General features: G+C 67.6%; 1 protein-coding gene across 2 annotated transcripts; it reads right to left on the minus strand.

The window, feature by feature from the left end:
- Positions 1–2,821: 2,821 nt before the first annotated feature.
- LHX3 (LIM homeobox 3) lies at positions 2,822–10,128 on the minus strand (the record flags this gene model as incomplete). 2 transcript variants are annotated; one of them, XM_080669052.1, is made up of 6 exons in its annotated part: positions 2,822–3,246; positions 4,040–4,211; positions 4,476–4,627; positions 5,219–5,421; positions 6,028–6,199; positions 10,044–10,128. In XM_080669052.1, the coding sequence occupies 6 exons, from the start codon at positions 10,126–10,128 to the stop codon at positions 2,822–2,824; spliced, it is 1,209 nt and encodes a 402-aa protein (XP_080525178.1). The 2 variants fall into 2 exon arrangements, with proteins under 2 accessions (XP_080525178.1, XP_080525177.1); XM_080669051.1 differs by lacking the exon at positions 10,044–10,128 and adding an exon at positions 8,172–8,265.
- Positions 10,129–10,508: the final 380 nt, after the last annotated feature.

Here is a 10,508-nt window from a genome sequence, read left to right on the forward strand (position 1 = left end):
GTGTCCCCTGGGTCTAAGGAGAGAGGGGGTGTCTCCTGGGTCTAAGAAGAGAGGGGGTGTCCCCTCGCATCAGGAAGAGAGGGGTGTCTCTGATTTGGGAGGGTCCTTTGAGCCTTCACCCGAGTGCAAATTTTATATTTAAAAGAAGAAAGGTCCTTGTAGAGTTAAAAGGAAGGAAGTGGAAGTCGTTGTTTGCATTAGGGAAAGAGGTTAACAAGCCAGGGCCAGTGGGGGGCGGGGTCCCGTGTCCACCAGGTGCTCCCCACAGTGCCCCTCTGCTCCCCCTCCCGCCCTAACAGGGGGAACAAAAGGCACCCGCCCACCTCGCACCCCCTGGCCCAGCCATCCGCGCCCTGGGCTTCGAGCTGGGCGCTCCCCTCCGCCTGGTTTCTTTGGAAGAAGGGTCCCGGGAACCTCGCACTCTCGGGACACCACAGGTGCCTAGACGCTCCACCAGCTTATGGGGTTCATCGTCGGGGGGGGGCAGGGAAGGGTTGTTTTCCAGGTGACCCCTCCAGGAGGGGCCAGGAACGCCGGGCCTCAACCTTCAGGGACCGCAGCGCCTCCCGCCCCGCGCTCGGCCTGTGAGGTCCAGGTGGCTGGGCTGTGTAGGACCCGGGGCTGAGCCTGCGTGTCTGCCCAGGGAGCCACCGCTTCCTGAGATGGGGAAACTAAGGCTGGCAGTTTGCAGGGGGCGATCAGGTGGTGGGGTGTGGCCCGCGAGCCCCATCTGCAGGCCCTGCGCACTGGGAGTGCTGGGACCGGGTGCAAACGCCCAGAAGGTCGGTCACCGCGCAGTGAGCTCGCAGGATCCGGGAATGGTCAGCCCCGCAGGACACTCAGAACTTTATTAACCTGCCAGCACCTGCAGGTCCCAGGGCTGCCCGCCGCTGCCTGAACCCCCTACACCCTGAGTCCTACCCAGGTGCCTCCGATTTCCCCTCAGAGAACAAGGTCACCCCCTCAGGACCCACCCCACCCGCTGCTCCCCTGGGTCCCTGAACCTGAGCCCACGCCCAGGCCAGCCCTGGACACCTCGCCTCACGATGGGCACCTTTGCCCTCAATGTCCATGCTGTGCCCCAGAATGGCCACCAGCACCCCATCTTCCACCCCCCATCTCCCCAATCCCCCCTGGCCCCCTCAGGCACCCCATCCCAAGGCTGCCTGGAATGCCCCAGTTCCAGATTCCAAGGGTCCTCCTGGACTTGGGGGCTCTGGTGACATCTCCCGGCACTGTGCTCCAGGTCCTGGGGAGCAGCTGGCCTGGGGGTAGGTGGGGCTTGGGGGGCCACTTGACTGAAGCCTGCTGGGCTGTCTGGTTCAGGGGCCGACTAGGGAGCACCTGCTCCTCCCAGAATGGGGGCCCAGACTTCCCTGTCCTCTGCTCCCCTCCCTGGACCAGGGGCCTGTTCTCCCAACAACCTCAGTGCCCAGCTCTCAAAGGGGTCTCTGGGGAGCACTCACCCCTCAATGTGCCGGCTCCAAGCCGTGAGCTGTGCTGTCATATTCTGTCTCATACCCCAGCCCCTGCCTCTCCCAGGGACCCAGGCCAAGGCTCCAGCCCCATCGCATGGATGGCACAGTCCATTCCACACCTCCTAACGGTGCTCGGAAAGTTAGCCAAGACCAGGAGCCAAGGGCCCCAAGTCACCAGGGGCCATTCCTGCAGGGAGCCAGCAGCATTCCAATGTGCCCTCCCCCCCCCCCCCCCGTTTTCAAAGGACCCCTCCACCCTCGCCCTAGCCTCACTAAGGATGCGGACTTTCCAACGACAGCAACTGACAAATTTAATGACGTTTGGAAAAAGCCGATGGTCGGAGAATAAATAAAAGACCGGACTTTCACAGAACCAACGGTAGCAGGACGCAGGTTCACAGGAATGACTGGGACTCCCCTGAGGCAGCCCTTGTGTCTGAAGGTGGCAGGAGAAGGTCTGAGGGAGGAGGTGGTCCGGGCAGAGCAGCCCCCGCCCTCAGCTTCTCCAGCCGATGTCCAGCCCGGGCAGTTAGAGGCAGCTGGGGGAGGGGGATCAGGGCTGTTTGGCAACGGAAATGGGTGGTCTGGGCGTGGCCGGACGCTGAGGTCCAGCGGCTGGGCTGGGGGAGGGGAGGAAAACCTAACCCGGGCTGGGAGGGAGCTGGGGAGGGGGGTGAAGGGCTGGGCCGACCAGGGCCCCCCAGGGAGTTGTCAACTCGAGGGGAGTGGAGTCCAGCAAGAACGGAGGAACCCGAGCCCTGTGCCCCAGGGTAGGGGGTGATGGGCTCCTGGGGAAGGGGGTTTGGTGGCAGGGAGCTCCCCAGAGGGAGCCGAAAGGACGCAGAGGTGCCCACTCCCCACTGCCGCCTTCAGCCGGAAAGGGGAGGCCCATCTCGGTCCTAACGTGGGGCTCAGAGGTGGCCTGGATTGAAATCAGGATCAGCAGAGTTTTTCAGTTTTGGGAATGAACGCGTCTCCCAGCCGGCCGTGCTGGGCTGGGCTGGGGAGAGGCCGGAGGGCCTGGTGGGGAGCCGTCTCATGTCCAGAATCAGCACACGCCCTCGGTTAGTTGGTCAATAAAGGGGGAAGTCTGCGTACAGAACAGGCTTCTGGGCGCCCACAGCGTGCCAGCCCTGGTCGGAGGAGGAGAGGCAGACAGTCCTGCCTGAGAGTGGGGGTGCGGGCGGGGCGCCCCCTCCACTGGCTCCTCATCTTCATTCTGTCCCCGGCGGCACCCGCGGCGGCACCCGCGACTTGAGGTCCAGGCTCCGGGAAAGGAGGGCGCAGCGCCAGGGCCCCCCACCCCCTTCAAGTCCAGTGCTCAGTGGAGCTGGGGGCCTCGGTCAGAACTGGGCGTGGTCCACCTCGTCCAGCCAGGAGGCGGGGCTGGCGGGGAAGTCGGGGTAGCCCCCGCTGCTCCCCGTGGACAGGTCGGAGCTGGGTCCGTTCCCAGCCAGCACTCGCATGGGCGGGGGTCCCCCCGGGGCCCCCGTGGGTATGAGGCCCAGGCCAGCATCGGGGTACACCAGGCTGGAGAGGAGGGGCTGGGGGCCCGGGAGGCTCTGCAGGGCCGCAGGGGACGGGGGAACACCATAGGGACTGCTGGGGCGCAGCTCCCGGAACTGCTCCGGGCCTGGGCCAGCCAGGCCTCTGTGCTCCAGCGGGAAGCTGCCGGGGGCTCCTGAGGGCCGGCCCAAGGCTGGGGTGGGCTCCCCCAGGCTGCTGTAGAGGCCGTTGGTGGGGCCCATCTCGGCCATGGCTGGCTCTTCTGCAACGGAAGCAGAGGGTGGTGGTGGGTGCCCGCCTCCTGCACTCGGGCCCTCCCAGCCCCTCTGCCTGCCGGGTGACCCGCCCCACCCGTCTCTTCTGCTCTTATGCCCCCCTGCACCCCTCCACCCGTCCACCCTGCTTTTTTGTTGTTGTTCTGTCAGTCCTGCCTGGTGTCTAAGGAATGGGGTTCCCGGGTGGGACGGTGCCGGAAACAGTGCAGTCGGACCCAGGTTCCAGGACGACCGCACGCTGCCCTGGGAGGGGAGGCACAGAGTCCACCCGCCCCCGCACTTTGCCGACAAGTTATTTGAGGCCCAGAGAGGCTGGACGGGTGGCCTAAGCTCACGATCAGCCAAAAAGAAAGCGTCTGGATGGACATTGAGGGAGAATGAGATCCTGGGTCCCAGGAGAGAGGTGGGCCCTCGCCACTCCGAGCAGCAGGGTTTTTAATCATTGACCCCCCCACTGTGCTGCCCACTTTCCTAAAACTCACGCCAGGGCTGGAGCAAGAGCGCTGGGCCATCCCCCATAGGACCGGGGTCAGGGGTTCCCCCCCGGGTGGGGGGGCAGTGGTCCTGAGCGGCCAACCCACAGGGCTTGGGGGTGGGGGCGAAGGTCTACAAATAAATGTTTGAAGTTAGGCTAAGAGGCCACTGGCTTGGAAACTCAGGTTTCTAGTCTCCTTGTAACCATCAACCCCGGGTTCTTCCGACCCGGGCTGCGCTCTCCCGGCTGCGCGAGTTCCGGAGCGAGGCGGGGTGGCCGGTCTGGGTGGGCCCCGGCGCGCGTACCCGTGAAGGAGACCTCAGCGTCGCTGTCCGGCCCCTCCTCCTGGACGCTGTCCTTGTCCGACTTGGGGGCGCCGCGGGCGCGCTTCATGCTGCGGAAATACTGGCCCCATCGCTGCCGGCCCGCGTCTTTCTTGAGCCTCTTTTCCTTGGCCCGGCGGTTCTGGAACCATACCTGCGGGAGGGCGCGTGAGCGGCTGGCAAGGAGGGCGCGGTGAGCGGCCCGGGCGCGCGGGGAGGGCGCGGGGAGCGGCCCCGGGCGGGCGGGGAGGGCGCGGGGAGCGGCCCGGGCGCGCGGGGAGGGCGCGGGGAGCGGCCCCGGGCGCGCGGGGAGGGCGCGGGGAGCGGCCCCGGGAGCGCGGGGAGGGCGCGGGGAGCGGCCCGGGAGGGCGGGGAGGGAGCTGTGAGTGGCCTTGGGCGCGGGCGTCGGGGTGCTGACCTGCACGACGCGCATGTCCAGGCCCGTCTCCGACGACAGCTGCTCCCGCACGTGGCGCGCCGGCTTGGGCGACGTGTTGTAGGCGCTCTTGAGCGTCTCCAGCTGCTTGGCCGTGATGGTCGTTCGCGGCCGCTTGGCCGTGGCCTCGGCCTCTGCACCGTGGGGAGCCGTGAGGCCTGGCCTGCTCCGCCCAGAGCCCCCGCCCCCTCCGCGCTTGAGGACGTCGGGGCCCCTCATGCGCACCCCGCGTGGCTGCGGGGCCCGGGGTTTCGCGGGAGAAGGGGGAAACGGGGTGGGACGTCGCCAGGGCGGAGGGGCGGCTCCGGCCTCTATGAGGGACCCGCAGCCCGATCGCGGGCGCCTCCAGCCTCGGCCGCCCACAGGCAACACCGCTCCCCACTCCTCTTTGTTCTAAGCGCGCAGGCAGGCCCATTTCCAGGTCGAGGATTTAGGAGGATAAATCCTACGACGGGTGACAGTTCGCAGTCAGACCAGCCCCGCTGCGCTCCCGGCGAGTCCAGACCCGCTTCCCCAGAGGGCCTGCGACCTGCCTCGCCCGGCCCTGGGTGGGTGCCCTCACTACCCCGCCAAAGGGAAGGCGCTCGGATTCGCGCCTAGAGAGAGCTCGCTGAGGCGGGTGCCAGAGGCGGGGGTCCCTGCGCACCCCACCGCTGGCCTTCACCCCGTTTGCAGACGAGTAAGGGGCGCCAGGACCTGGCCCCGGCCCCGCTCCTCCCACTGACCTCGCTGCTTGGCCGCCTCATAGTCCGCCTTGCACACCAGCCGGCTGTCCTCCATGAGATAGAACTCGTCGCCCGTGGCCAGCTGCCGTTTGCACACCACGCAGGCGAAGCAGTGCAGGTGGTACACGAAGTCCTGGGCGCGGCGCACCACCTGCGTGGGCGGGATGCCCAGCTGGCACGCGGCGCACTTGGTCCCGAAGCGCCTGCGGGACGCACAGGGCGCGGCTCAGCGCTGCGCGGGCGGCGCCTTCGCACAGAGCGGGAGCGAGAGACACAGCGGGCCGCGCAGGGCGGTTCCAGTTCCCCGAGGGCGGCTGGTGGGCCCTCCCGCAGCCCCAGCAGAGACGCAGGGAGCACTGCACGGCACGCGGGTCCTGGGGAGTAGGGCGCCCCAGGATGGCTTGGGGAAGATGCGTCCCTTGGAGGCCTTGCCGGAAAGCAGCCCTCACCCTCAGTATTAAGAACAAAAACAAGACCAAAACTAAGGGAGGAAGCCCACAGCGTCCTACAAACGCGGGATTACCTTTTTAACGACTGCCTCCACGTTTACAAAATTACGTAAAAACAAAACGTGTTGATGTGCTAGCCCTGCCCAGCCGCCCTCGGAGAGTCCTGGGGTGCCCAGCCGCCCTCAGAGAGGCCTGGAGTGCCCAGCCGCCCTCGGAGAGGCCTGGAGTGCCCAGCCTGGGTAACAGGGCTCAGGGTGTCCCGGGGTGGTTGTTGCTGGGAGTCCAGACCCTGGTCCTGGCACCGCAGCCCCGTCCCCATCCCCTTCCCCAGCAGCAGCGGGCAGCGGGCAGTGGGCTCACTTGAAGAAGTCGTCCTTGCAGTACACGCTCTCCCCGCGGCTGAAGCAGCGCTCAGCCAGAGGCGTGTGGCAGTCGCTGCACTTGAGACACTTGCTGTGCCAGTGGCGGTCCAGGGCCTTGAGGATGAAGCGGTCCAGGATATGCTGGTCACAGCCAGCGCACAGCGGGATCTCTGCAAGGCAGGGGGGAGTCGGGGTCATGCTCCCACCCTGGCCCTAGGACGCAAGACCCCCTTCCTGGCACACTCTCTCACCAACCGCCCCGAGGGCAGGGAGCCCGCAGCCCAGCATTAATGAAACCGAAATAGGTTTAGACCTGTGCCCATGAGCAAGCCAGCGGGCAGGCTAGTCCATCAGGCCAGAAAGTGTTCGTTACAAAATGGTCCCCGAGCCAGGGAGGTGCACACTGAGCTCAAAGGGAAACCTGCCCCAGGAGCACTCAGAGGCCGGGCTGGAAAGGGTCCCCGCACCTGGGGGCCAGGCATGTGTGACTCATGGGGCACCTACCACCCAGTTGCCCTCATTATTCTGCACAATTAAGCATCCTGACGAGAGAAAGAGACTCCCCTGCCGTCAGCCCCGAGGCCCTGCCTGCAGCCACCAAGGTAAAAGCTGATGCCCTCTCATCGCTGGGCAGCTGCGGTACTTGTGCGTGGACTGGACAAATGGATCCGATATCCCCATGCTCAAGCTTGGATGCCCGAGCACACAGTAGGCGGTTTGCCCTCCCTCACAGCCATAGCCACTTCAACAGTAGGTTCCCTGGGGTTCTGCTCCCCTGGGACTGCAGGCCCCCAGAAACCAGGCAGGGGAGTCCTGGGTCCACGAGGGACTTTTCAGGGTGCTCATGGGTGAGGATTCCCTGCTCCTTCAGGAAAGATCTCTGGGAGAGGAGAGCCGCGCACAGCAGCTGAACCCACACAAACACTGCATCCCTCACCACGCTCACCTGGCTGGCCCGACCCCTCCGGCTCCAGGCCGGGGCAGAGAGGGAAGACAGAACCTCACTGGGCGCCAGCGCCGAATCAACCTCCCTCCCGCAGCCGCGGAAACCCGCGAAGGACGCTGTCCCGCGTCGGGCAAAACTGCGCCCCAGGTGTGGAGCCTGGGGACCCGCCGGGCCGGGCCTCGCTGTGGGCGGCGCAGGCAGAGCGAGGACGCGGCGCAGCCCTGGCGGCTGGGCAGACCTTCCCCGCGCGTTTCAGCACCCGCGGCCCGGACAGCGCCGGCCGGTAGTTCCCCGCGATCCGCGTCCGGCAAAAGCTTCTCCCGCCGCCCCTCGCGCCCCGCGGACCCGCGACCCGTGCCTTACGCTGCATGGTGGCTCTGGTCGGCGGGTCTCCCGCCCTCGGCTCCCTCGGGCCCGGCACCACCTCACGCCCGCCGCCTCTCCCGTCCAGCTCTCCTAGCGGCTCCTGTGCGCCCGCCTCCCCCCTCCCTCCCCCTCCGCCCTCCCGCCCCTTCCTCACAGCCCTGCGGCCAACCCCTCCCAAGATCCGCCGGGAAATAAATAAATAAGTAGGGAGGGATGAGACCCCACAGCCTGGATGTCACCCCCTTTCCCACTGCCCTGTGCGGCCGGTCCCCACCAACCAGACCGCCTCTGCCTCCATTCGGGTCCTGCCCGCAGAAGCCGGGAGAAAGGTCCCAACTCCTCGGAGACAAGCGCTGGGTGGGGGCGAGGGGGGCGAGGCTGTGCCCCCAGTAAGTTGGGGGCTCGGCTGCAGGAGGATCCAGAGGACCCGCCAGAGCGACCAACGGAGCAGGTGCCTGTGGGTGCAGATGCCAGATTCCAACGGGGGGCGATCGGCGGCTGGGGTCCCGCTGCGCCCTGGCCTGCATCTCTCTGCCCAGGAGAGCGTGGCGGGTCTGGAGGGGGCTGTCCTCTCGGAAACCCTCCTGCCCCTAGTCACCGGGACCCCAGGTGGCTTTCCGCACTCTCCCGCCCAGGACCACACGCCCAACAGCCCAGTGCCCAAGCCCGGCGCAAACTTGCTGCTGGACGCTCAGGGGAGGACGTGCTGGGGCCCTCGAACCCATTCCCGCCCGGTCCCGTGGCCTGGCCGGAAAGGCGCGAGGACCTCTGGGTCTCCCGGGGGAGGGTCCGCCCTATCCGGCGCGGGCGCTCGACCCCCGAGCACCCACCTCGGCGCAGGTCCTCCCTCCGCGCCAGCAGCGCCAGCAGCAGGTCGCCACCCGCCGACTCCCGGCTGGGGCCCAGCTCCCCGCGTGCCTCCATGGGTCCCGCCGCCCGGTGCCGCCGCAATCCGGCCCCGAAATTCCTCGGGGCCCAGCCAGGCCACGGCCTCAGTGGCCCCGGGCCGACGTCCGAGCTGCTCCCCGAGCTGCTGGGCGCTGCGCCCGCGGGCCGCCCGGGGGCCCCAGCGTCGGCCGCGGGGAGGGCGGAGCGCCTGGGGGCGGGGCCGCGGGGCGGGGCCGGGAGTCGCTGAGACTCGGCCGCCCGCTCTGCATCCCTTTTCGCAGGGACCCGCGCTTCCCAGACGCCACCCGAGTGCCGGCGGGAGGGCGGGCGGGGACGGGACGAGAGGAGCCGGGTTAGGGCCGCCAGCTCCCCGCCGCTTCCTCGCCCTGCGCTACGGGCGGGCGCGGGTGGAGGCCTGGACTCCGGCGCGCGTAGGCCAGGGTCCTGGGAGGAGGGCCAGGGAGGGGCTGGGTCCTGCGGCCGCTGATGCTCGAACTCAGAGCAGGACCTGAAGGCCTGGTGAGGCCGTCGGATCGGCACGAACGCCACCAAGACTCAGGGGGTGAGCGTCGCCCAAGGGCTGGAGAACCACCGGGAGCTGAGGCGACCGCAGACCTCCTGGTTCTGGCTCCACCGTTGGAGCTTCCGCTCCGAGTGGGCGCAGGAAGGAGGGCGATTCTCTAGAAGAGAACCCCACGTCCTCGGCCTGGACAGACAGCCAAGACTCCAGGCCAGGAGGGACGGAGCTGGGGAGCAGGTGCCCAGCTTCACTGCTCTCCACCTCAGCGCCCGGCCTGCACAGGACCCGGCCCATGCACCCGATTTTCCAACATCGCGCCCCAGTCCAACAGGTGAGCCTGCAGGTACCCACTCGTCCCGCAAGTAGATCCCATCTACCAAGGGCAGCTGCTCCTGCCCAGGGTCACAGCAGGCACCATAATCAGGACTCAGCAGGGTGGGCCCCTTGCAGGGTGGGACAGGGAGTGGCCGGGCCCAGGAAGCGCTAGGGGACTGGCAGGTTAGTGCCCCCTCCAGGCCCTGCACTGGGGTCCCACAGAAGGCCCGCACCCCCTGCCCCGTCTTCCCTGCCCCGTCTTCCACCTGTAGTCCCCAGTCTATGAAGTCTTGGTTTTGATCAGAGGCCCCTGCAGCCAGCACACAGCCCTTCATCTCACTCTGCAGTGTCACCCTGAGCTCAGGGCAGGGGTGTCAAGCCCTGGATCCCAGGGGGTGCTGAGTGCGGAGTATCAGCTGCTGTGGAGGCTGCCCGAGAGGGGCCATGACTGGGGAAGGGCAGGCAGGCAGCTTGTGGAGGAGGCGGTGGCCCCACTCGCTAGGCATTTGGCTGGCCCACCGACAACGCCTCCATTATCCCCAGTGTCTGTGGTGATGGAATGGCCCTTGGGGAGCGGGGTTTGGGGGGAGACCCCATCAGGGGTCCAGTGCTGGGCTGTCGGGCTGGTTGGGGAGGGCCAGCTGGGCACTGTGGGAGCTCGGGGGTGGGTCTCTTGAGGAACTTGGCACCTCGGGCCTGCACCACCACTTGGGCCAGCAGCGCCTTCAGGAAGGCCCCTTCTGCTCTGGGGTGCCTGGACCAAGCCCCCCAAATCACCCATGAACGATGGCAGAGCTCCGGGCCCTTGACCCTCCCCTCCCCTTCCCTGTGCTCCCATCTCTACTGTCGCCCGAGGTCTGGTTTCTGGGACTCCCTTTCCCTCTGCCCTCTGTGTCTGCCGCCCAGGTGGCCTCCGCTGGCCTCCACGTCTTTTGCCCTCCATTCCTCCCGCGAGGCCTTAAGCTTGGGTTTCTCTTACCCCGGGTCCCACCGAAGGTGCAGGCGGCAGCCCCGGAGGCTCCCGGCCTATTTCGGTGGCGCTCAAGCTCCGTCTTCAGCAGCATCGCTGCCACCAGTGGGGCAGGCGGGGCTCAGAGCTTGGCTGGAGGGGCTCAGGTGGCGCTCTGCCCTCTTCCTCCGTGACCCCCGGCTGGGTTCGGAGCACTCGGAGGCCTGGGTCCACGTCAGAGCTGCCCACGTCCCTGTGGGCACCACCCGGCCACCCCCAGAGCCTCAGGGCCCAGCGCTGTCCGCAGTGCTGAAGGAGGTGCGAGTCACCAACCTCCTGCCGCCTGTCCCTTCGCCCGCCACCCTTCCCACCCCCACCCCGTTCCCTGCCCGCCTCCTTGCCCCCCTGCCCCGCCCACAGGCTTGGGCATTGGTGGCAAGTGGGTATTGGTGGCAACCCTAACCCTAACCCTGCATCAGCCTCCTGGAAGGCAGT

The sequence above is a fragment of the Plecotus auritus genome (assembly GCF_963455305.1).
Source record: "Plecotus auritus genome assembly, chromosome: 5".
Taxonomy (NCBI): Eukaryota; Metazoa; Chordata; class Mammalia; order Chiroptera; family Vespertilionidae; genus Plecotus; species Plecotus auritus.